We start from the raw sequence: 27,337 nt of genomic DNA, 5'->3' as shown, positions 1-27,337 counted from the left end.
CGCGGCGCCCCCTCTCGCGCCCCCCGCCGGTGTCGCCACGGGACCCCCTCCTACACCTAAGTCGCTATCCGCTGCCCATACCTTCCCGAAGTGCCCAGGGGACCCAGCCTCCCCCGACCATGACCCCAAAAGTGATTGCAAGCATCCTAACAAGCTCCCAGAATGAGGTGTAGATGTCAACTCACCACCCACTCTCCGGACCTCGGATGGCCGCGGGGGTACCGTCCTTTCGACCGCCTCGACTGGCTCCGAAGCGTCCAGGGGACGTCGTTTCCTGCCCGCCCTGCTGCGATCCATTCTTGTAGGCGACACACTTCGTGACCTGTAATGAGAAGGTGACCTGGGTAGTCTGTTCATATTGAGCCTCACCCGTCCGTCACATTTGTCTCCTGTCCCGTCAAGACCAGACCCCGTCCCCCGCTTGGCCTGAGACCCACGGTCGCTCCTAGTCCCGCTCCGCCTGGAAACAACACTGTCTTTCGACCCTGACTCGCTGCGCCGGTGCCTCCTCCATCCGTCCCTAGTGGTGGACCTCCTCCTCCTATCCCTACTCCTCGAAGGACTCCTGTCCTTGGACCTGCCTCGCTCCGAAGATCGTCCTGAGCTGCCATATCCATCCCTCCCGCTGTCTGGCGTGGCTCTATCTGCCCCCCTCGTGGGGCCTGCCCTGCGCCGTTGAACCTGGGAGCGACCTGAGAAGGCCTCCCGCGCATCACACCCCCGGGGTTCCCCGTCAGCATGGCCCCTCCTCTGGCTCCGACTATCCCGCCTCGCGCTGTCCTTCCCGGTCACCAGCTCCCTTACTCTCCTTCCAACACTCCGCTCCTGGCTGTATTCCCTCTGCACCTCTGACCTGCCGCTGGGCTGGGGCACACTCCCACTCCTCTGGCTCCCTTCATCCCCGGAATCCACTGCTGAGGACCTAACCCCTGACAGGGCTGACTTGCTTGTCGAGCTGCCCGCCTGGACCCCACCACCTCCATGTGAGCCCGCTGTCATGGTGCTCCCCGATCCCCTGACACCCCCCTGCCCCTCAGTGTTGCCCCCAGGGGGCAACTCACCGGGACGCTGGGACACCAGCACTGCTCCTCCTCCGATCCTCTGCTCAGCCTCCTTGCCCTGGGCTCCAGCAACAGCCAGGGGTGTCCTTTCTTCCGTCCGTCGACCGAGGGCGCTCTGGGCTAGAGGCCCCTTCCCGGCCTTCCATCGCACCTGACCGGCACCGTGATGACCCGGCAGCACCAGCCGCCGTTCCGAGCCTCCCCGGCTTCCAGACCCACCAGCCACCTCGGTCTCCATGACTGCAGGGCTCTTCTTCCTCCGCGCCGCCGGCACCGCACCCGGACTGAGCCGCTGGGGCGGTCTCGCCCGCCTGACAGGCCTCTTCTCCGCCGCACCGACGGGGGGAGCAGACGTGCTCGGAACCCCCAGCTGCTCCTGTAACCATCCGAAGCCTCTCTCCTGCACCAACGATCGGACTCCAGCCAGGATTTCTTCGGCGGACGCCATGACCTGCAGCAAAAGAAAGAAGAAGAGCTACTCTGACCTGTAACAATTCACAGGTAAGGGCAGCTCAGATTAAGATGGCCTCAACCTAAAATGGCCGCTATTTAAACTACCCCTCTCCTCCCCACACTAGCTAGGCCCACCCCTTGACCTCCAATTCACCTGCCAACTTTCTGGCCCTGTCAAGGCCCACTCCCCCCCTGCGTTGCTCCGTGGGCTACAAAAAGGGGGGTATTAGACGATTCATTGTTATTTGTTTTTACTGTTGGAATATTACTGTCATTGGTCCCTGAGGAAGTTTCCCTGGTAGAACGAAACACGTAGGGCCTGTATTCCATTTTATACTATATGCTGGTGGTCTATATCCACCTTTTTTATAAATAAATTTCAAATTTTTCATACCTTTTTCACCTTTTCACCTTTTGGAGTCCTGATTTTCCATCTCATCCATTGGAGTGGATGTGGGAACACCTAGCCACCCACCTTCATCGGGGAGCACACTTTGAGCGATTTTGACGTCTCAATCTTTGACGTCTCAAAAATGAGTGTACACCATTTTGGAGCACTATATATGTTTTTATGTTCCTTATTTTAGATTGAACTCAGCCGTATCCCATATCTCCTCTGTTTTTTCCCACACACACTATCCTGATATACACAGGGGATATATGTACAATACGGCCCCACACACTGTACTGATATATGCAGGGGGTATATGTACAATAATATTAATAGTAATAAATCATAATAGATGTTCTATATTGTAGCGGAGAGGTAGTATAATCCACAATATCTCCGCTGGTAGACAGGAACAGCATACAATAATCCAGGTAGCCTTACAATAATCCCTTCCTCCCAAGAACTAGACGGCACATAGTCTGGGAGTCAACTAAGCTTTTATTCACAGGTCACAGTATTTATGCAGTTCCCCATACAAGGGGTTTCCAAACTGGTATTGCAAGGGTTTTAATCAAAGGGACTGTGTGTGAAACTGACCTTGCAGGAATATTTCCCATCATCCCCTGCTGTACTGGAGAGATAATCACCAAGGAATGTACTGTTAATTGTATTATCTCTCAGTGAAGCAAAATATAACATGTGGGTCGCTGTGTGTCGGTCGCTGCGTGTCGGTCGCTGGGTGTCGGTCGCTGGGTGTCGGTCGCTATGTATCGGTCGCTGTGTGTCGGTCACTATGTGTCGGTCGCTGTGTGTCGGTCAGTATGTGTCGGTCGCTGTGTGTCGGTCGCTGGGTGTCGGTCGCTATGTATCGGTCGCTGTGTATCAGTCACTATGTGTGTCGGTCAGTATGTGTGTCGGTCGCTGTGTATCAGTCACTATGTGTGTCGGTCGCTGTGTGTCAGTCTCTATGTGTGTCGGTCGCTGTGTGTCAGTCACTATGTGTGTCGGTCGCTGTGTGTCAGTCAGTATGTGTGTCGGTCGCTGTGTGTCAGTCAGTATGTGTGTCGGTCGCTGTGTATCAGTCACTATGTGTGTCGGTCGCTGTGTGTCAGTCACTATGTGTGTCGGTCGCTGTGTGTCAGTCACTATGTGTGTCGGTCAGTATGTGTGTCGGTCGCTGTGTATCAGTCACTATGTGTGTCGGTCGCTGTGTATCAGTCTCTATGTGTGTCGGTCGCTGTGTGTCAGTCACTATGTGTGTCGGTCGCTGTGTGTCAGTCACTATGTGTGTCGGTCGCTGTGTGTCAGTCAGTATGTGTGTCGGTCGCTGTGTATCAGTCACTATGTGTGTCGGTCGCTGTGTGTCAGTCACTGTGTGTCGGTCGCTGTGTGTCAGTCACTATGTGTGTCGGTCGCTGTGTGTCAGTCACTATGTGTGTCGGTCGCTGTGTGTCAGTCACTATGTGTGTCGGTCAGTATGTGTCGGTCACTGTGTATCGGTCGCTGTGTGTCGGTCACTATGTGTGTCGGTCGCTGTGTGTCAGTCACTATGTGTGTCGGTCGCTGGGTGTCGGTCGCTATGTATCGGTCGCTGTGTGTCGGTCACTATGTGTCGGTCGCTGCGTGTCGGTCGCTGGGTGTCGGTCACTATGTGTCGGTCGCTGTGTATCAGTCACTATGTGTGTCGGTCAGTATGTGTGTCGGTCGCTGTGTATCGGTCGCTGTGTATCGGTCGCTGTGTGTCAGTCACTATGTGTGTCGGTCGCTGTGTGTCAGTCAGTATGTGTGTCGGTCGCTGTGTATCAGTCACTATGTGTGTCGGTCGCTGTGTATCAGTCACTATGTGTGTCGGTCGCTGTGTGTCAGTCACTATGTGTGTCGGTCGCTGTGTGTCAGTCACTATGTGTGTCGGTCGCTGTGTGTCAGTCACTATGTGTGTCGGTCAGTATGTGTGTCGGTCGCTGTGTATCAGTCACTATGTGTGTCGGTCGCTGTGTATCAGTCTCTATGTGTGTCGGTCGCTGTGTGTCAGTCACTATGTGTGTCGGTCGCTGTGTGTCAGTCAGTATGTGTGTCGGTCGCTGTGTATCAGTCACTATGTGTGTCGGTCGCTGTGTGTCAGTCACTATGTGTGTCGGTCGCTGTGTGTCAGTCACTATGTGTGTCAGTCACTGTGTGTCAGTCACTATGTGTGTCGGTCGCTGTGTGTCAGTCACTATGTGTGTCGGTCGCTGTGTGTCAGTCACTATGTGTGTCGGTCGCTGTGTATCAGTCACTGTGTGTCGGTCGCTGTGTGTCAGTCACTATGTGTGTCGGTCAGTATGTGTCGGTGGCTGTGTGTCGGTCACTGTGTATCGGTCGCTGTGTGTCGGTCAGTATGTGTCAGTGGCTGTGTGTCGGTCACTGTGTATCGGTCGCTGTGTGTTGGTCACTATGTGTATCGGTCGCTGTGTATCAGTCACTATGTGTGTCGGTCGCTGTGTATCAGTCACTATGTGTGTCAGTCACTATGTGTGTCGGTCGCTGTGTGTCAGTCAGTATGTGTATCAGTCACTATGTGTGTCAGTCAGTATGTGTGTCGGTCGCTGTGTGTCAGTCAGTATGTGTGTCGGTGGCTGTGAGTCGGTCAGTATGTGTGTCGGTCAGTATGTGTGTCAGTCACTGTGTGTCGGTCGCTGTGTGTCAGTCACTATGTGTGTCGGTCAGTATGTGTCGGTGGCTGTGTGTCGGTCACTGTGTATCGGTCGCTGTGTGTCGGTCAGTATGTGTCAGTGGCTGTGTGTCGGTCACTGTGTATCGGTCGCTGTGTGTTGGTCACTATGTGTATCGGTCGCTGTGTATCAGTCACTATGTGTGTCGGTCGCTGTGTATCAGTCACTATGTGTGTCAGTCACTATGTGTGTCGGTCGCTGTGTGTCAGTCAGTATGTGTATCAGTCACTATGTGTGTCAGTCAGTATGTGTGTCAGTCAGTATGTGTGTCGGTCGCTGTGTGTCAGTCAGTATGTGTGTCGGTGGCTGTGTGTCGGTCAGTATGTGTGTCAGTCACTATGTGTGTCGGTCGCTGTGTGTCAGTCACTATGTGTGTCGGTCAGTATGTGTCGGTGGCTGTGTGTCGGTCACTGTGTATCGGTCGCTGTGTGTCGGTCAGTATGTGTCAGTGGCTGTGTGTCGGTCACTGTGTATCGGTCGCTGTGTGTTGGTCACTATGTGTATCGGTCGCTGTGTATCAGTCACTATGTGTGTCGGTCGCTGTGTATCAGTCACTATGTGTGTCAGTCACTATGTGTGTCGGTCGCTGTGTGTCAGTCAGTATGTGTATCAGTCACTATGTGTGTCAGTCAGTATGTGTGTCGGTCGCTGTGTGTCAGTCAGTATGTGTGTCGGTGGCTGTGAGTCGGTCAGTATGTGTGTCGGTCAGTATGTGTGTCGGTGGCTGTGTGTCAGTCACTATGTGTGTCGGTCGCTGTGTGTCAGTCACTATGTGTGTCGGTCAGTATGTGTCGTGGCTGTGTGTCGGTCACTGTGTATCGGTCGCTGTGTGTCGGTCAGTATGTGTCAGTGGCTGTGTGTCGGTCACTGTGTATCGGTCGCTGTGTATCAGTCACTATGTGTATCGGTCGCTGTGTATCAGTCACTATGTGTATCGGTCGCTGTGTATCAGTCACTATGTGTATCGGTTGCTGTGTATCAGTCACTATGTGTATCGGTCGCTGTGTATCAGTCACTATGTGTGTCGGTCGCTGTGTATCGGTCGCTGTGTATCAGTCACTATGTGTATCGGTCGCTGTGTATCAGTCACTATGTGTATCGGTCGCTGTGTGTCAGTCACTGTGTGTATCGGTCGCTGTGTATCAGTCACTATGTGTGTCGGTCGCTGTGTGTCAGTCAGTATGTGTGTCGGTCGCTGTGGGTCAGTCAGTATGTGTATCGGTCGCTGTGTATCAGTCACTATGTGTATCGGTCGCTGTGTATCAGTCACTATGTGTGTCGGTCGCTGTGTGTCAGTCAGTATGTGTGTCGGTCGCTGTGTATCAGTCACTATGTGTATCGGTCGCTGTGTGTCAGTCACTATGTGTATCGGTCGCTGTGTATCAGTCACTATGTGTGTCGGTCGCTGTGTGTCAGTCAGTATGTGTGTCGGTCGCTGTGTGTCAGTCACTATGTGTATCGGTCACTGTGTATCGGTCGCTGTGTGTCAGTCACTATGTGTATCGGTCGCTGTGTATCAGTCACTATGTGTATCGGTCGCTGTGTGTCAGTCAGTATGTGTATCGGTCGCTGTGTATCAGTCACTGTGTGTCGGTCGCTGTGTGTCAGTCAGTATGTGTGTCGGTCGCTGTGTGTCAGTCAGTATGTGTATCGGTCGCTGTGTGTCGGTCACTATGTGTGTCGGTCGCTGTGTATCAGTCACTATGTGTGTCGGTCGCTGTGTATCAGTCACTATGTGTGTCGGTCGCTGTGTATCAGTCACTATGTGTGTCGGTCGCTGTGTATCAGTCACTATGTGTGTCGGTCGCTGTGTGTCAGTCAGTATGTGTGTCGGTCGCTGTGTGTCAGTCACTATGTGTGTCGGTCGCTGTGTGTCAGTCACTATGTGTGTCGGTCGCTGTGTGTCAGTCAGTATGTGTGTCGGTCGCTGTGTGTCAGTCACTATGTGTGTCGGTCGCTGTGTGTCAGTCAGTATGTGTGTCGGTCGCTGTGTGTCAGTCAGTATGTGTGTCGGTCGCTGTGTGTCAGTCACTATGTGTGTCGGTCGCTGTGTGTCAGTCAGTATGTGTGTCGGTCGCTGTGTATCAGTCACTATGTGTGTCGGTCGCTGTGTGTCAGTCACTATGTGTGTCGGTCGCTGTGTGTCAGTCAGTATGTGTGTCGGTCGCTGTGTGTCAGTCACTATGTGTGTCGGTCGCTGTGTGTCAGTCAGTATGTGTGTCGGTCGCTGTGTGTCAGTCACTATGTGTGTCGGTCGCTGTGTGTCAGTCACTATGTGTGTCGGTCGCTGTGTGTCAGTCAGTATGTGTGTCGGTCGCTGTGTGTCAGTCAGTATGTGTGTCGGTCGCTGTGTGTCAGTCAGTATGTGTGTCGGTCGCTGTGTGTCAGTCAGTATGTGTGTCGGTCGCTGTGTGTCAGTCACTATGTGTGTCGGTCGCTGTGTGTCAGTCAGTATGTGTGTCGGTCGCTGTGTGTCAGTCAGTATGTGTGTCGGTCGCTGTGTGTCAGTCAGTATGTGTGTCGGTTGCTGTGTGTCAGTCACTATGTGTGTCGGTCGCTGTGTGTCAGTCAGTATGTGTGTCGGTCGCTGTGTGTCAGTCACTATGTGTGTCGGTCGCTGTGTGTCAGTCAGTATGTGTGTCGGTCGCTGTGTGTCAGTCAGTATGTGTGTCGGTCGCTGTGTGTCAGTCACTATGTGTGTCGGTCGCTGTGTGTCAGTCAGTATGTGTGTCGGTCGCTGTGTGTCAGTCACTATGTGTGTCGGTCGCTGTGTGTCAGTCAGTATGTGTGTCGGTCGCTGTGTGTCAGTCAGTATGTGTGTCGGTCGCTGTGTGTCAGTCACTATGTGTGTCAGTCGCTGTGTGTCAGTCACTATGTGTGTCGGTCGCTGTGTGTCAGTCACTATGTGTGTCGGTCGCTGTGTGTCAGTCACTATGTGTGTCGGTCGCTGTGTGTCAGTCACTATGTGTGTCGGTCGCTGTGTGTCAGTCACTATGTGTGTCGGTCGCTGTGTGTCAGTCACTATGTGTGTCGGTCGCTGTGTGTCAGTCACTATGTGTGTCGGTCGCTGTGTGTCAGTCACTATGTGTGTCGGTCGCTGTGTGTCAGTCACTATGTGTGTCGGTCGCTGTGTGTCAGTCAGTATGTGTGTCGGTCGCTGTGTGTCAGTCAGTATGTGTGTCGGTCGCTGTGTGTCAGTCACTATGTGTGTCGGTCGCTGTGTGTCAGTCAGTATGTGTGTCGGTCGCTGTGTGTCAGTCACTATGTGTGTCGGTCGCTGTGTGTCAGTCAGTATGTGTGTCGGTCGCTGTGTGTCAGTCAGTATGTGTGTCGGTCGCTGTGTGTCAGTCACTATGTGTGTCAGTCGCTGTGTGTCAGTCACTATGTGTGTCGGTCGCTGTGTGTCAGTCACTATGTGTGTCGGTCGCTGTGTGTCAGTCAGTATGTGTGTCGGTCGCTGTGTGTCAGTCAGTATGTGTGTCGGTCGCTGTGTGTCAGTCACTATGTGTGTCAGTCGCTGTGTGTCAGTCACTATGTGTGTCGGTCGCTGTGTGTCAGTCACTATGTGTGTCGGTCGCTGTGTGTCAGTCACTATGTGTGTCGGTCGCTGTGTGTCAGTCACTATGTGTGTCGGTCGCTGTGTGTCAGTCACTATGTGTGTCGGTCGCTGTGTGTCAGTCACTATGTGTGTCGGTCGCTGTGTGTCAGTCACTATGTGTGTCAGTCGCTGTGTGTCAGTCACTATGTGTGTCGGTCGCTGTGTATCAGTCTCTATGTGTGTCGGTCGCTGTGTATCAGTCACTATGTGTGTCGGTCGCTGTGTGTCAGTCACTATGTGTGTCGGTCGCTGTGTGTCAGTCACTATGTGTGTCAGTCGCTGTGTGTCAGTCACCATGTGTGTCGGTCGCTGTGTATCAGTCACTGTGTGTCGGTTGCTGTGTGTCAGTCACTATGTGTGTCAGTCGCTGTGTGTCAGTCACTATGTGTGTCAGTCGCTGTGTGTCAGTCACCATGTGTGTCGGTCGCTGTGTATCAGTCACTGTGTGTCGGTCGCTGTGTATCAGTCACTATGTGTGTCGGTCGCTGTGTATCAGTCACTATGTGTGTCGGTCGCTGTGTATCAGTCACTATGTGTGTCGGTCGCTGTGTGTCAGTCACTATGTGTGTCGGTCGCTGTGTGTCAGTCACTATGTGTGTCAGTCGCTGTGTGTCAGTCACCATGTGTGTCGGTCGCTGTGTATCAGTCACTGTGTGTCGGTTGCTGTGTGTCAGTCACTATGTGTGTCAGTCGCTGTGTGTCAGTCACTATGTGTGTCAGTCGCTGTGTGTCAGTCACCATGTGTGTCGGTCGCTGTGTATCAGTCACTGTGTGTCGGTCGCTGTGTATCAGTCACTATGTGTGTCGGTCGCTGTGTATCAGTCACTATGTGTGTCGGTCGCTGTGTATCAGTCACTATGTGTGTCGGTCGCTGTGTGTCAGTCACTATGTGTGTCGGTCGCTGTGTGTCAGTCACTATGTGTGTCAGTCGCTGTGTGTCAGTCACCATGTGTGTCGGTCGCTGTGTATCAGTCACTATGTGTGTCGGTCGCTGTGTGTCAGTCACTATGTGTGTCGGTCGCTGTGTATCAGTCACTATGTGTGTCGGTCGCTGTGTGTCAGTCAGTATGTGTGTCGGTCGCTGTGTATCAGTCACTGTGTGTGTCAGTCGCTGTGTGTCAGTCACTATGTGTGTCGGTCAGTATGTGTGTCGGTCGCTGTGTGTCGGTCAGTATGTGTGTCGGTCGCTGTGTGTCAGTCACTATGTGTGTCGGTCAGTATGTGTGTCGGTCGCTGTGTGTCGGTCGCTGTGTGTCGGTCGCTGTGTATCAGTCACTATGTGTGTCGGTCGCTGTGTGTCGGTCGCTGTGTATCAGTCACTGTGTGTCGGTTGCTGTGTGTCAGTCACTATGTGTGTCGGTCGCTGTGTGTCAGTCTCTATGTGTGTCGGTCAGTATGTGTGTCAGTCAGTATGTGTGTCGGTCGCTGTGTGTCAGTCAGTATGTGTGTCGGTCGCTGTGTGTCAGTCAGTATGTGTGTCGGTCGCTGTGTGTCAGTCAGTATGTGTGTCGGTCGCTGTGTGTCAGTCAGTATGTGTGTCGGTCGCTGTGTATCGGTCGCTGTGTGTCAGTCAGTATGTGTGTCGGTCGCTGTGTGTCAGTCAGTATGTGTGTCGGTCGCTGTGTGTCAGTCACTATGTGTGTCGGTCGCTGTGTATCGGTCGCTGTGTGTCAGTCACTATGTGTGTCAGTCACTATGTGTGTCGGTCAGTATGTGTGTCGGTCGCTGTGTATCGGTCGCTGTGTGTCAGTCACTATGTGTGTCAGTCACTATGTGTGTCGGTCAGTATGTGTGTCGGTCGCTGTGTGTCAGTCACTATGTGTGTCGGTCGCTGTGTATCAGTCTCTATGTGTGTCGGTCGCTGTGTGTCAGTCACTATGTGTGTCAGTCACTATGTGTGTCGGTCAGTATGTGTGTCGGTCGCTGTGTGTCAGTCACTATGTGTGTCAGTCGCTGTGTGTCAGTCACTATGTGTGTCGGTCGCTGTGTGTCAGTCAGTATGTGTGTCGGTCGCTGTGTGTCGGTCAGTATGTGTGTCGGTCGCTGTGTGTCGGTGGCTGTGTGTCGGACGCTCGGTGAGTCGGTCGCTGTGTGTGTCGGTCGCTGTGTATCAGTCACTATGTGTGTCGGTCGCTGTGTATCAGTCACTGTGTGTCAGTCGCTGTGTGTCAGTCACTATGTGTGTCGGTCGCTGTGTGTCGGTCGCTGTGTGTCGGTGGCTGTGTGTCGGACGCTCGGTGAGTCGGTCGCTGTGTGTGTCGGTCGCTGTGTGTATGTGTGTATATATATATAAATGCTATATTTGTGTATTTGAGTTTCTCTGTTTTGGGACTCTTGCCCTCATCCAAGATGGCCGCTCGGATATTGCAGCCGTCATCACCATAGCGACCCGCCGTTTCGCTCTCGCAGTGCATTCTGGGATTGAAGTTCCAGCTCCCGCGCTTTGTGACACCCGGCCCTCCGTCACGTGATCGCGGCTCTGCAGAGCATTACTGGCCGGAGACACAGCACGTGCAGAGCATCCCGCCTGCCGTACGGTACTCACTACTGCTCTACATAGAGTAACATGGACCCTGACTGCTGCCTAAACTAACTCCCCCCTCCCCAAAACCATCAACTATCCCCCAACCATGAACTACCCCCCCAAACCATCAACTACCCCCCCTCCCCCAAACCATCAACTACACCCCCTCCCCCCAAACCATCAACTATCCCCCCCAAACCATTAACTACCCCCCCTCCCCCCAAACCATCAACTATCCCTCCCCCAACCATCAACTATCCCTCCCCCAACCATCAACTATCCCTCCCCCAACCATCAACTATCCCTCCCCCAACCATCAACTATCCCTCCCCCAACCATCAACTATCCCTCCCCCAACCATCAACTATCCCTCCCCCAACCATCAACTATCCCTCCCCCAACCATCAACTATCCCTCCCCCAACCATCCCCCCCAAACATCAACTATCCCCCCAAACCATCAACTATCCCCCCAAACCATCAACTATCCCCCCAAACCATCAACTATCCCCCCAAACCATCAACTACACCCCCTCCCCCCAAACCATCAACTATCCCCCCCAAACCATTAACTACCCCCCCTCCCCCAAACCATCAACTATCCCTCCCCAACCATCAACTATCCCTCCCCCAACCATCAACTATCCCTCCCCCAACCATCAACTATCCCTCCCCCAACCATCAACTATCCCTCCCCCAACCATCAACTATCCCTCCCCCAACCATCCCCCCCAAACCATCAACTATCCCCCCAAACCATCAACTATCCCCCCAAACCATCAACTATCCCCCCAAACCATCAACTATCCCCCTCAAACCATCAACTATCCCCCCCAAACCATCAACCATCCCGCCCCAACCGTCAACTATCCCGCCCAAACCGTCAACTATCCCGCCCAAACCGTCAACTATCCCGCCCAAACCGTCAACTATCCCGCCCAAACCGCCAACTATCCCCCCAAACCATCAACTATCCCCCAAACCATCAACTATCCCCCAAACCATCAACTATCCCCCCCAAACCATCAACTATCCCGCCCAAGCCGTCAACTATCCCCCCCAAACCATCAACCATCCCGCCCCAACCATCAACTATCCCGCCCCAACCATCAACTATCCCGCCCAAGCCGTCAACTATCCCGCCCAAGCCGTCAACTATCCCGCCCAAGCCGTCAACTATCCCGCCCAAGCCGTCAACTATCCCGCCCAAGCCGTCAACTATCCCGCCCAAGCCGTCAACTACTCCCCCCCAACCATCAACTATCCCCCCTCCCCCCAAACCATCAACTACCCCTCCCCCAAAACCATCAACTACCCCCCAACCATCAACTACCCCCTCCCCCCAAACCATCAACTATCCCCCCCAACCATCAACTATCCCCCCTCCCCCAAAACCATCAACTATCCCCCCTCCCCCCAAACCATCAACTATCCCCCCCAAACCATCAACTATCCCCCCAACCATCAACTATCCCCCAAAACCATGAACTACCCCCCATCCCCCAAAACCATGAACTACCCCCATCCCTCAAAACCATCAACTATCCCTCCCCCAACCATCAACTATCCCCCCCTCCCCCCAAACCATCAACTATCCCCCCCAAACCATCAACTATCCCCCCCAAACCATCAACTATCCCCCCCAACCATCAACTATCCCCCAAAACCATGAACTATCCCCCCATCCCCCAAAACCATCAACTATCCCCCCCCCTCCCCAAACCATCAACTATCCCCCCCTCCCCAAACCATCAACTATCCCCCAACCATCAACTATCCCCCCCAAACCATGAACTACCCCCCCTCCCCCAAAACCATTAACTACCCCCCCTCCCCCAAAACCATTAACTACCCCCCCTCCCCCAAACCATCAACTATCCCTCCCCAACCATCAACTATCCCTCCCCAACCATCAACTATCCCTCCCCCAACCATCAACTATCCCTCCCCCAACCATCAACTATCCCTCCCCCAACCATCAACTATCCCTCCCCCAACCATCAACTATCCCTCCCCCAACCATCAACTATCCCTCCCCCAACCATCAACTATCCCTCCCCCAACCATCAACTATCCCTCCCCCAACCATCAACTATCCCTCTCCCAACCATCAACTATCCCTCCCCCAACCATCCCCCCCAAACCATCAACTATCCCCCCAAACCATCAACTATCCCCCCAAACCATCAACTATCCCCCCAAACCGTCAACTATCCCCCCAAACCGTCAACTATCCCCCCAACCGTCAACCATCCCGCCCCAACCGTCAACCATCCCGCCCCAACCGTCAACCATCCCGCCCAAGCCGTCAACCATCCCGCCCAAGCCGTCAACCATCCCGCCCAAGCCGTCAACCATCCCGCCCAAGCCGTCAACCATCCCGCCCAAGCCGTCAACTATCCCGCCCAAGCCGTCAACTATCCCCCCCAAGCCGTCAACTATCCCCCCCAAGCCGTCAACTATCCCCCCCAAGCCGTCAACTATCCCCCCCAAGCCGTCAACTATCCCCCCCAAGCCGTCAACTATCCCCCCCAAGCCGTCAACTATCCCCCCCAAGCCGTCAACTATCCCCCCCAAGCCGTCAACTATCCCCCCCCAAGCCGTCAACTATCCCCCCAAGCCGTCAACTATCCCCCCCAAGCCGTCAACTATCCCCCCCAAGCCGTCAACTATCCCCCCCAAGCCGTCAACTATCCCCCCCAAGCCGTCAACTATCCCCCCCAAAAGCCGTCAACTATCCCCCCCAAAAGCCGTCAACTATCCCCCCCCAAGCCGTCAACTATCCCCCCCCCAAGCCGTCAATTAACCCTCCCCCCCCCCAAACCGTCAACTATCCCCCCCTCAAACCATCCTCCATCTCTCCCTATCTATCAGACAGGGACATAATCTATGCCCCAAAATAAAAAATACTCCAAGAATAATGTTACACATGTGATACAAGCCGGCATGTGAGAAGCATGTTACCTGCATTTTGCCATGTCTTTCTCTCATTGCAGGCTGACACAGAATTAAAACCGAATATTTATCTGTAAATAAAGAAATAATTTTCATCAATCCCTTCCATTAGGTCCAGAGCCCATTCTTAGGACAGCAGAGTAAACAATGGACAAGAACAACTGGGTGAATGAGAAGATCTTGGATCTAACCCTGGAGATCATCTACCTGCTGACTGGAGAGGTGAGGGATTCTGGGTAATGTCAGTATGGAGATCATCTACCTGCTGACTGGAGAGGTGAGGGATTCTGGGTAATGTCATTATGGAGATCATCTACCTGCTGACTGGAGAGGTGAGGGATTCTGGGTAATGTCACCATGGAGATCATCTACCTGCTGACTGGAGAGGTGAGGGATTCTGGGTAATGTCAGTATGGAGATCATCTACCTGCTGACTGGAGAGGTGAGGGATTCTGGGTAATGTCAGTATGGAGATCATCTACCTGCTGACTGGAGAGGTGAGGGATTCTGGGTAATGTCATTATGGAGATCATCTACCTGCTGACTGGAGAGGTGAGGGATTCTGGGTAATGACATTATGGAGATCATCTACCTGCTGACTGGAGAGGTGAGGGATTCTGGGTAATGTCAGTATGGAGATCATCTACCTGCTGACTGGAGAGGTGAGGGATTCTGGGTAATGTCACCATGGAGATCATCTACCTGCTGGCTGGAGAGGTGAGGGATTCTGGGTAATGTCATTATGGAGATCATCTACCTGCTGACTGGAGAGGTGAGGGATTCTGGGTAATGTCAGTATGGAGATCATCTACCTGCTGACTGGAGAGGTGAGGGATTCTGGGTAATGTCATTATGGAGATCATCTACCTGCTGACTGGAGAGGTGAGGGATTCTGGGTAATGTCAGTATGGAGATCATCTACCTGCTGGCTGGAGAGGTGAGGGATTCTGGGTAATGTCATTATGGAGATCATCTACCTGCTGACTGGGGAGGTGAGGGATTCTGGGTAATGTCACCATGGAGATCATCTACCTGCTGACTGGAGAGGTGAGGGATTCTGGGTAATGTCACCATGGAGATCATCTACCTGCTGACTGGAGAGGTGAGGGATTCTGGGTAATGTCATTATGGAGATCATCTACCTGCTGACTGGAGAGGTGAGGGATTCTGGGTAATGTCACCATGGAGATCATCTACCTGCTGGCTGGAGAGGTGAGGGATTCTGGGTAATGTCAGTATGGAGATCATCTACCTGCTGGCTGGAGAGGTGAGGGATTCTGGGTAATGTCATTATGGAGATCATCTACCTGCTGACTGGAGAGGTGAGGGATTCTGGGTAATGTCAGTATGGAGATCATCTACCTGCTGACTGGAGAGGTGAGGGATTCTGGGTAATGTCCTTATGGAGATCATCTACCTGCTGACTGGAGAGGTGAGGGATTCTGGGTAATGTCAATATGGAGATCATCTGCCTGCTGACTGGAGAGGTGAGGGATTCTGGGTAATGTCAGTATGGAGATCATCTACCTGCTGACTGGAGAGGTGAGGGATTCTGGGTAATGTCACCATGGAGATCATCTACCTGCTGACTGGAGAGGTGAGGGATTCTGGGTAATGTCCTTATGGAGATCATCTACCTGCTGACTGGAGAGGTGAGGGATTCTGGGTAATGTCTTTATGGAGATCATCTACCTGCTGGCTGGAGAGGTGAGGGATTCTGGGTAATGTCATTATGGAGATCATCTACCTGCTGGCTGGAGAGGTGAGGGATTCTTGGTAATGTCAGTATGGAGATCATCTACCTGCTGGCTGGAGAGGTGAGGGATTCTGGGTAATGTCAGTATGGAGATCATCTACCTGCTGACTGGAGAGGTGAGGGATTCTGGGTAATGTCAGTATGGAGATCATCTACCTGCTGGCTGGAGAGGTGAGGGATTCTGGGTAATGTCACCATGGAGATCATCTACCTGCTGACTGGAGAGGTGAGGGATTCTGGGTAATGTCAGTATGGAGATCATCTACCTGCTGACTGGAGAGGTGAGGGATTCTGGGTAATGTCATTATGGAGATCATCTACCTGCTGACTGGGGAGGTGAGGGATTCTGGGTAATGTCATTATGGAGATCATCTACCTGCTGGCTGGAGAGGTGAGGGATTCTGGGTAATGTCATTATGGAGATCATCTACCTGCTGACTGGAGAGGTGAGGGATTCTGGGTAATGTCAGTATGGAGATCATCTACCTGCTGGCTGGAGAGGTGAGGGATTCTGGGTAATGTCACCATGGAGATCATCTACCTGCTGACTGGAGAGGTGAGGGATTCTGGGTAATGTCAGTATGGAGATCATCTACCTGCTGACTGGAGAGGTGAGGGATTCTGGGTAATGTCATTATGGAGATCATCTACCTGCTGACTGGGGAGGTGAGGGATTCTGGGTAATGTCAGTATGGAGATCATCTACCTGCTGACTGGAGAGGTGAGGGATTCTGGGTAATGTCATTATGGAGATCATCTACCTGCTGACTGGAGAGGTGAGGGATTCTGGGTAATGTCAGTATGGAGATCATCTACCTGCTGGCTGGAGAGGTGAGGGATTCTGGGTAATGTCAGTATGGAGATCATCTACCTGCTGACTGGAGAGGTGAGGGATTCTGGGTAATGTCATTATGGAGATCATCTACCTGCTGGCTGGAGAGGTGAGGGATTCTGGGTAATGTCATTATGGAGATCATCTACCTGCTGGCTGGAGAGGTGAGGGATTCTGGGTAATGTCAGTATGGAGATCATCTACCTGCTGGCTGGAGAGGTGAGGGATTCTGGGTAATGTCATTATGGAGATCATCTACCTGCTGACTGGAGAGGTGAGGGATTCTGGGTAATGTCATTATGGAGATCATCTACCTGCTGGCTGGAGAGGTGAGGGATTCTGGGTAATGTCAGTATGGAGATCATCTACCTGCTGACTGCCACATGTAGTGGATGCAGTGTGTTTAGACAGGGGAGCTGTGTGTGTTTGTGTAGTGGATGCAGTGTGTATATAATGAATGCAGGGTGTGTTTGTGTAGTGTGTGTATATAATGAATGCAGTGTGTTTGTGTAGTCTGTGTAATGAATGTAGTGTGTTTGTGTAGTCTGTGTGTATAGTGAATGTAGTGTGTTTGTGTAGTCTGTGTGTATAGTGAATGCAGTGTGTTTGTGTAGTCTGTGTGTATAGTGAATGCAGTGTGTTTGTGTAGTCTGTGTGTATAGTGAATGCAGTGTGTTTGTGTAGTCTGTGTGTATAGTGAATGCAGTGTGTTTGTGTAGTCTGTGTGTATAGTGAATGCAGTGTGTTTGTGTAGTCTGTGTGTATAGTGAATGCAGTGTGTTTGTGTAGTCTGTGTGTATAGTGAATGCAGTGTGTTTGTGTAGTCTGTGTGTATAGTGAATGCAGTGTGTTTGTGTAGTCTGTGTGTATAGTGAATGCAGTGTGTTTGTGTAGTCTGTGTGTATAGTGAATGCAGTGTGTTTGTGTAGTCTGTGTATATATAATGCAGAGTGTGTGTAGTGTGTTTGTATAGTTTGTGTATATAATGAATGAATGCAGTGTGTTTTGTGTAGTGTGTGTGTGTGTGTTTGTGAAGGGACGTAATTTGTGTAAAATGGGCAGGAGGGGAGGCATTTTTTATTTTAATTTTAATGTTTTATTATTTATTTTGTTTTGACCCCCCTCCCTGCTTGTTACCTGGCCAGGGAGGGGGTCTATGGCATTCCCTGGTCCATTGGCTGTGCAGTGGGAAGGCCAGCAGGAAGCTGTTACCTCCCAGCAGCTCCCCAGTCTAACTCTCGCAGTCTGTGTGCAACGCGGAGTGTTGCCATGGTAACCCGTGGCAACACTCTGCGGCCGCGGGTCTCGCGAAATTTGATATGGGAGCTGCTGGGAGGTAAGTAACAGCTTCCTGCTGTCCCCCCAGGACCGCCGGGCTTCTAATGAGCCCGGCGGTCCTGGTATGTATTGTCGTCAATATCGGTATCACTATTGGCCAAAGCCGATATTGCCGAAAATACCAAATATTGGCCAATAATATCGGTAAAACCGATAATCGGTCGATCCCTAATAAAAACAATATTTGGGAATCAGCTAAGCATCTATAAAGGATAAAATAAACAAAACCAAGTGTAATATAGTTAGAGTAAGAAATGCACTTGGTGTGTATGAGAAACTGCGCCTTGGGGTGCCTCCCCTGGTAAAGGCTGGGGGCTATCACCTTCTTTTGGTTCCTCTTGCTGTAGACACCGTCCACAATAAATCAGAAAGCCAGGATATTTTTCTCCAAGTTTGAATACGATTTATGTGATGCAAAGTAGTATAAAAGCAATTTAATGCAAAATTAAGATATATATATATATATATATCTGTCCAATGCATTTTCTCCACTACTGTGGACTTTTTCAGGGACACAATTAAAATAATAATGCAAACGGGTGTCAAGCAGCAGTAAAACGTTACTGATTAAAGTGGCAATAATATGGATGCATGTAAATTATTTTAACAACTGTATTTTCTACTTGCTTGGTTTTGACTCTGTGCACGTTAGCCTTTCGTTTGTCAGGTCACAGGGCATCTTGCAGATCATTGTTTGAGGTGGATTGAATCCCACATGCGGGTTTATCTTTCTTGTATCACTTTACTTTGGATCCAGAGAGGAGGATGGGGAGGACCGCAGTGAGGCATAATTTTTTACTTACGTAGTTCTTTTTATTTGGTTTCAATATTAGGATCACATGGTTGTGAAGAAGCCCAGTGACAATGCTTGCCCCAGAATGGTGCCCCCATCTTTCTCCCTGATCCATGAGAGAAACCATGATCAGAAGATCTTGGAACTGACCAATCAGATCATTGAGCTGCTGTCTGGAGAGGTAAGGCTGCTGAGAATGGGACAATATACTGTGGGGAAAAAAAAACCAAGGGATGTGTCTGAATGGTGACTGTATCATTGCGTGTGTGTCAGGTTCCTTTAAGGAGTGAGGATGTCACTGTCTATTTCTCCATGCAGGAGTGGGAGTATATAGAAGGACATAAGGATATTAACAAGGTTGTGATAATGGAGGACTACCTGTCCGATACTGTAATTGGTAAGTCAAGATAAATTCATTGTAATCTTTTCAAAAATACTGTAGACCAGTGGTTGTCAACCTTTTTCATCCTACCGCCCACTAATGCATCTTTTTGGTTGAAAAAAATTCCTTACCGCCCACCAGTTTTCGTGCAATCCCGATATATATGTATGTACATTTATCTTTTTATGTCTACTTAATGCAAGTTTATAATGTTTTTAACTTTATAAAGTTTAATGAGAAAACAATAAAGTAAATTTAAATTACCTTTACTAGTGATTAATGAGATCCTTGAGGTTGATGCTGCAAGACTAGATATTTGATATCTGGTTCGATTTTCGTAAGGAACAAACAAAGGTCTCCTCTTTCAGTGATATTCAGACGACTTCTCTGTTTGCGCATAATATGATTTCTCATCTGTTCGTCAGCTCTCCTCCTCAATTCCCCTCCCCATCTTTTTTTTTTTTTTTTTTAAACCTTCCTTATAGCAATGCCCAGTAGGAAGGCTGAGCTAGGGATCCCACTTACTATAGCCCACTATAAAAGATAGGCACGCGCAGTCAGACGGGCACACAGACGCACAGGCATACATACAGACACACGCACAGGCATACAGACAGGCATACATACAGACACACGCACAGGCATACAGACAGGCATACATACAGACACACGCACAGGCATACAGACAGGCATACATACAGACACACGCACAGGCATACATACAGACACACGCACAGGCATACATACAGACACACGCACAGGCATACAGACAGACACACATATACAGACAGGCATACATACAGACACACACACACACACACGACACCCATATACAGACAGGCATACATACAGACACACACACACAAGACACACATATACAGACAGGCATACATACAGACACACACACACACACACACACACACAAGACACATATACAGACAGGCATACATACAGACACACACACACACAAGACACACATATACAGACAGGCATACATACAGACACACACACAAGACACAAGACATACATACAGACACACACACACACAAGACATACATACAGACACACACACACACACACACAAGACATACATACAGACACACACACACACACACAAGACACACATATACAGACAGGCAGGCATACATACAGACACACACACACAAGACACACATATACAGACAGGCATACATACAGACACACACACACAAGACACACATATACAGACAGGCATACATACAGACACACACACACACACACACACACACACACACACACGACACACATATACAGACAGGCATACATACAGACACACACACACACGACACACATATACAGACAGGCATACATACAGACACACACACACGACACACATATACAGACAGGCATACATACAGACACACACACACACACACACAAGACACACATATACAGACAGGCATACATACAGACACACACACACACACAAGACACACATACAGACAGGCATACATACAGACACACACACACACAAGACACACATACAGACAGGCATACATACAGACACACACACAAGACACACATATACAGACAGGCATACATACAGACACACACACACAAGACACACATATACAGACAGGCATACATACAGACACACACACACACACACACACACACAAGACACACATATACAGACAGGCATACATACAGACACACACACACACACACACGACACACATATACAGACAGGCATACATACAGACACACACACACACACAAGACACACATACAGACAGGCATACATACAGACACACACACACACACACACAAGACACACATATACAGACAGGCATACATACAGACACACACACACAAGACACACATATACAGACAGGCATACATACAGACACACACACACAAGACACACATATACAGACAGGCATACATACAGACACACACACACACAAGACACACATATACAGACAGGCATACATACAGACACACACACACACACACGCGACACACATATACAGACAGGCATACATACAGACACACACACACACGACACACATATACAGACAGGCATACATACAGACACACATATACAGACACACACACAAGACACACATATACAGACAGGCAGGCATACATACAGACACACAAGACACACATATACAGTCAGGCAGGCATACATACAGACACACACATATACAGTCAGGCAGGCATACATACAGACACACACACACAAGGCACACATATACAGGCAGGCAGGCATACATACAGACACACACACACAAGGCACACATATACAGTCAGGCAGGCATACATACAGACACACACACACACACACAAGACACACATATACAGTCAGGCAGGCATACATACAGACACACACAAGACACACATATACAGTCAGGCAGGCATACATACAGACACACACAAGACACACATATACAGTCAGGCAGGCATACATACAGACACACACACATATACAGTCAGGCAGGCATACATACAGACACACACACACATACAGTCAGGCAGGCATACATACAGACACACACAAGACACACATATACAGACACATAAAATATTTTAGTCACCCTCCTGTTTCCTACCTTTTAGGTTGACTTTCCCTGGGGTCAAGTGGTGGCTCAGATAGATGGATGGGAGTCAGCGTTCCCACTCTGACTCCTTCCTTCCGCGCGGTCTGTGTGTTAGCTGGGAGGAGTGACGTGCAGTCACTTCCTCAGCTCTGTGATGTAATCACAGGGGACCCGGTCGCGCTGTTAAAGTGCCAGGGCTGACCGGGCCCCCTTACAATCCACATCCATCGGGTGGTCCTGACTGCATGGGCCATCCGATGGACCCCTCCATATGCAGCCGGGCCGCAAGTGGTGATGGCGGTACCCGGTCGCAGGGGTACCGCCGGCTCGCGCCCGCCCGCACAATCTCTCAAAATTTGAAAATCCCTACCGCCCACCTGGAACCCTGAAATGCCCACTAGTGGGCGGTAGGGACCAGTTTGACGACCCATGCTGTAGACAATATGTCCAAAGAATATGCATAAACCATGGCATTTAAAGTACTTGATGTTATTAATGTGCTTTTTATTCCAAAAGGTAAACTTGCTCCTGGTGGATTTTACACTAATATTGTTTCGCCCAACTCTGAAACACAAGAGGAATATGTAAATGAAATTAATGATGTAGGAACCTCTGTGAAACGCAAAAATTCAATAGAGTTTGAGCGTGTAACATGCATTTCCTCAGAAGCTCCTTCAGGTGAAGAAGTAACAGACCATGTATTTATTAAGCAGGAACCAACCTCATGGGAAGAAGGAAATCTCACAGACATTTCTACACCCATAAACCATCCATGCACTCATATTAAGGAGGAATCAGCCTCATGGGAAGAAGGGCAACTCACAGACTCACATACTCCATCAGAACATCCATCTATTCATATTAAGGAGGAACCAGACTCATGGGAAGAAGGGAATCTTACAGATACTGAGAATTCTACACCCACAGAACATCCACAGACAGATGATACATCTAGCGTTATTAAAGGTTATGAGAAAAGTAATCCAAATTCACCAGAATTTACTTCGAAGGAGTCCATAATTGAACCTAAGAAAGTTGATAAATTTATCATATATATATCAGGTACATCTCCTCAGACTACGGAAACATTATTTAACTTTCCAGTAAGCCTGGAGACTTTTAATCATAACTGTAACGTTAATAGTAATCAGTCAGTTCACAATGAAAAGAAGATGGCACCTTCTGAAATGGACAAAGTCTTCTTCTCAGGGTCTGACATATATGAGATTAATATCAGATGTGATAAACAGTTTTTATGTTCTCAATGCGGAAAAAACTTTACTTATGTGTCTCATCTTGTTATGCATCAGGCAACTCACACAGGAGAAGCGAAATTTAAATGTTTTGAATGTGGAAAATGTTTTAGCGAGGCCAGAAAACTTGTATCGCATAAAAGGGTTCACACTGGAGAAACACCATTTAAATGCAGTGAATGTGGAAGATGTTTTACGCAAAAACCAAATCTTATTCGGCACCGCAGGATTCACACTGGAGAAAAATCATTTAAGTGCACTGAATGTGAGAAATGTTTTCATCAAAAGGGTGATCTGACCAGGCATCAGAGGATTCACACAGGAGAAAAACCATTTAAATGCCCCGAATGTGGAAAAGGTTTTAAACACAAGCATGATCTTATGAGGCATCGGAGAATTCACAGAGCAAAGAATTGATTTAATGAATGACAGAAATATATTGACGTACAGCTCAAAAAAGGAAATGCGCAGAATGTGAAAAAGGTGCCTTCTTCCATTACCCCATTAAAAAACATTAAAGCTTTTACTGAGGTTAAATGGGCTACAGAGGTAAAATAGCCTTTTTATTGCATTTCTATATTAAAGGCAGAATCAAAACGGATGATGATCAGCTGTACAAGCCAAAATCTGTTTGGTCATTCCTTCGGTAGTGCCATTCACACATATGAGATACCACAGGGGTTAATTTTCATGAAATGCCCGACATGGCATTTAAATACATAGTTTAAAAAATAAATGAAAACACCATAAAGGACAGCCTTTATTTAGATGTTGTTTTACAAAAAAAAATCACATAATATGGTGGGGGTTGGCAACCTTCGGCACTCCTGCTGTTGTGGACTACATCTCCCATGATGCTTTGCTGGTATTATGGCTGTAAGAGCATTATGGTAGATTTAGTCCACAACATCAGTGCCGAAGCTTGCCAAACCCTGTACTATGTTTTTACATTACGGTTCTAAATGAATGGTTTTGTTCTAAATAGTATTCAGAAAATTCACACACATTCAAAACCTATTAATGCATTGAATATAGGAACTCTTTCAAGAAAATGATGTGCAAAGAGAGAATGCCGTCTATCCCTGATTGTGGGAAATGTTACACAGGCTGCTCAGAGTCTGACATCGCAGAATTATTTCATGCAACTGTTCAATGGAGTCCCCCTTTGGTTTGTATGGCATTTCAGGCCATGGCTAAAGTCTAAGTGACCCCTACCCGTACTGCTACTATTATACAACCTCATTGTGAGGACATGTCACAAGCGAGAACTCTGCTACTTGGACCCCCTTAATACACAATCCCCCAATTGTTAAAAAAAAACCTGTGATGTTCTATCATGACTGGTTTTTTTTTTTTTTTATCTGCCATCTAAGATATAGATAATTTATTTTTTATGTTTAAATTTGTATTGCTTTTTAAGAAGTATAATATAAGGGGAACTACCCCACAATAAAAAGCTAATGGTAATGTAACAGAATATTTTAAGTGACTCATGGGTGTGTTTTGTAGGTGATACTTTGCCACCTTAAGCAAGAGATTGGCTGACGCCAGGTGTAATATGAACATTCCTAAGCTACACTTAATATGAAAATTGTCTAAATTAAAATACCATAGTAGACCAAATCTTCTGTAGGACCGATTCGGAATGTTGGTTGTTGTGGTGAAAAGGTAACTAGACAAGGAAGGTGAAAACCTGGCTGGTGGGTGCTGTTCAAAATTAGTCTACCTGGCATGTGACCTCCTCAATAGAAAAAGGGGTGAGGGTTAGGTTACTTCCAGTGGAATGCAATGGCAGGTATAATTGCAATGAAAGTAGACATTAGAATTACTTTTCTGGTTCCCTGAATGTTGGGTGAAAAATGTGGTTCCTGCATGGGGCTTTAGTAGAAGGAAAGAGGTTCTTTGGCCCACCACTGCCATCGAGGGAGCCATTTTTGAGGCGATTATATATTCTAAAATATTTTTACACAAATATGAAAATATTATACTATGTATTGTTATTGTTCTATTTATTTTAATACAACTGTATCCCGGTGTGTGTGTGTGTGTATATCTATATATATTTGTGTACGGCACATTTAGAGGACCTATGGTATAATATGAAGAAAACTTTGTAAGAGCAAAGTCAGTTGAGGTGTGCCGAAACTGACGTGAGGTTAGACCTGTAGAAGAGGGCCCACCAAGGTGATATGAGAATAAATAGAGGGTGCGGTGGGAGGGGAATTTCTGAGCTCGTTGACGACAGGTAAACAGGGGCTCACTGGGCTTAAATAGGGGTCATAGTCCCTCCCACAATTACAGTCCAAGCCTTCCATTTGTGTACTGTACATTTAGAGGACGTATGGTATAATATGAAAAAAAACTTAGTAAGAGCAAAGTCAGTTGAGGTGTGTCGAAACTGACATGAGGTTAGACCTGTAAAAGAGGGCAAAAATATAAGAAGCGATTCTTAAAGTTAGACACGTTTATTAACCCCTTAAGACCGCAGCCAAATGTACAAGTTGTGATCCAAAAAAAACACGTAAACAAAACCTGGCATTTGCGCTATATGTCTGTCCAACCGTAATTCACCTCTTTCATAGTAAATGCACCCACACTTATTATATATCATTTTATTCAGGGCAAGCAGGGCTTTCGTTTAACATCAAATATTTAGGTATGGAACATAATTTAATATGAAAAAAATATAAAAAAATGGGAGAAAATAAGAATTTATTAAATAGTTTTAGTTCTACGTGACATTTTAACAGTGAATGTCAAAATACTGTTTGCTTTTACTGCAATACAATACACATATTTGTATTCAGCGATGTCTCACGTGTAAAACAGTACCCCCTATGTGCAGGTTTTATGGTGTTTTGGGAAGTTACAGGGTCAAATATAACCAGGGCCGGACTGGGAACTAAAATCAGCCCTGGAAAAAAATTCTATACCAGCCCAATAATGCGTCGCGCCAGAATAGTGTGCTGATATAGAGGGTGAAAAAATAACTTGAAATTGAAAACTCTTACTCCAACGAAGGAACGCAAATAGGGCTTCAAAATAAACAAAAGAGCGCCTTTATTTTAAGTAGACGTACATTTGCATATAATCAATGTTTCAGTACAACTACTTTGGCCTATTAAGGACAATTTAGTAATGGTACTGAAATGCTAAATGTCTGCAGTTGCACAACCAAAAAAATGAAGGGATCTGGTTAATTTTGAAGTTCTATGGGTGCGCTCTTCACTTTGAATATGTTATTGTGCATGAGTATGCAACTAGCAACAAGACAGGGCCAATACGTGCTCATTACATTTATATATATATATATATATATATATATATATATATATATATATATATATATATATATATATATTAATGACATTTATGTGTGTATTATGCATATATAAATGTATATTACTATATGTGTAAATATTATAGGCATAATTATATGTTACTAATACACACATCAATATACATGCATATATAAATGTGTGTGTGTGTGTGTGTATTACTGTCGGGATCAGATAAATTTACGTCTATTACCTTTACCTCGTTTAATGTATCTTGTCTCCAATTGTCTCCTTTTTTTCCTCTTACAGCGACCCATCTTTTACTTCATCCCAGTCCCTGGGTGTTTCTTTTTACTGTTCTCCAGCCTCTGTATTTCTCTTTCCCCCAGCTCCTTTTGTGTTGTTCTTAGCCCCAGCCACTTTGTCTCTTTCTCCCCTTCCAAATCTCATCTGTGTGTCTCTTTCTAACTCCAGACTCTGTGTGCCTCTTTCTCTTCTCCCAGCCACTCTCTGTCTCTTTTTCCCCAGCCCAGCGTTGCCTCCCACAAATCTTGTGTCACTTTGTTCCCCTTCCCTACTGTATGTCTCTTTGTCCCCCCAAAAAACCTTCTGTGTGTCTCTCTTCCCCATCTCCTCCCTGTGTCTCTCTCTTACCCCTCTGTCTCTTTGTACCCCCATCCCCTGTGTCTCTCTATTACCCCATCTGTCTATGTGTCCCCCCTTCTCCTGTGTCTCTCTATTACCCCTCTCTTTGTCCCCCCAACCCCTATGTCTCTCTATTACCCCTCTGTCTCTTTGTCCCCCCTTCCCTGGTGTCTCTCTATTACCCCTCTCTTTGTCCCCCCATCCCCTGTCTCTATATTACCCAATCTGTCTATGTGTCCCCCCTTGCCCTATGTCTCTCTATTACCCCTCTGCCTCTTTGTCCCCCCCCCCCCAACCTGGTGTATTTCTATTACCCCTCAGTCTCTGTGTCCCCCCTTCCCCTGTGTTTCTATTACCCCTCTATTTGTCTCCCCCCTTCCCCTCTTATTTGTCTCCCCCCTACCCCTCTATTTGTCTCCCCCTTCCCCTCTATTTGTCCCCCCTCCCCCTCTATTTGTTTCCCCCTTCCCCTCTATTTGTCCCCCCTCCCCCCTATTTGTCTCCCCCCTTCCCCTCTATTTGTCTCCCCCTTCCCCTCTATTTGTCCCCCCCTTCCCCTCTATTTGTCTCCCCCCTCCCCTTTATTTGTCTCCCCCTTCCCCTTTATTTGTCTCCCCCCTTCCCCTTTATTTGTCTCCCCCCTTCCCCTTTATTTGTCTCCCCCCTTCCCCTTTATTTGTCTCCCCCCCTTCCCCTCTATTTGTCCCCCTCCTTCCCCTCTATTTGTCCCCCTCCTTCCCCTCTATTTGCCCCCTTCCCCTCTATTTGTCTCCCCCCTCTATTTGT

The 27,337-nt window shown here is 48.5% G+C and overlaps 2 protein-coding genes across 4 annotated transcripts in view; one reads left to right on the top strand and one right to left on the bottom strand.

The window, feature by feature from the left end:
- LOC134575162 (zinc finger protein 250-like) overlaps positions 1-27,337 on the bottom strand; it is a 752,315-nt gene that overhangs the window by 419,637 nt on the left and 305,341 nt on the right. The gene's annotated exons all lie outside the window — the stretch shown is intronic.
- LOC134575254 (gastrula zinc finger protein XlCGF48.2-like) lies at positions 10,647-23,105 on the top strand. 2 transcript variants are annotated; one of them, XM_063434513.1, is made up of 5 exons: positions 10,647-10,751; positions 13,805-13,914; positions 18,452-18,592; positions 18,730-18,808; positions 21,892-23,105. In XM_063434513.1, exons 2-5 carry the CDS (start codon positions 13,840-13,842, stop codon positions 23,043-23,045), a joined length of 1,449 nt encoding a protein of 482 aa, XP_063290583.1. In that variant the 5' UTR covers positions 10,647-10,751; positions 13,805-13,839; the 3' UTR covers positions 23,046-23,105. The 2 variants fall into 2 exon arrangements, with proteins under 2 accessions (XP_063290583.1, XP_063290582.1); XM_063434512.1 differs by having other exon boundaries at positions 18,685-18,808.

This window comes from Pelobates fuscus, chromosome 10 (assembly GCF_036172605.1).
Source record: "Pelobates fuscus isolate aPelFus1 chromosome 10, aPelFus1.pri, whole genome shotgun sequence".
Taxonomy (NCBI): Eukaryota; Metazoa; Chordata; class Amphibia; order Anura; family Pelobatidae; genus Pelobates; species Pelobates fuscus.
Note: the sequence above shows the minus strand (reverse complement) of the source record. Positions and strands in the feature narration are given on the sequence as shown.

Excerpts from the sequence above, each read along its gene's own strand:
- LOC134575254 (XM_063434512.1), top strand. The coding sequence starts at position 13,840 with ATGGACAAGAACAACTGGGTGAATGAGAAGATCTTGGATCTAACCCTG. Across the intron at positions 13,915-18,451 it reads TCTACCTGCTGACTGGAGAG|GATCACATGGTTGTGAAGAA; the intron begins GTGAGGGATTCT and ends TTTCAATATTAG. Across the intron at positions 18,809-21,891 it reads CCTGTCCGATACTGTAATTG|GTAAACTTGCTCCTGGTGGA; the intron begins GTAAGTCAAGAT and ends TTATTCCAAAAG.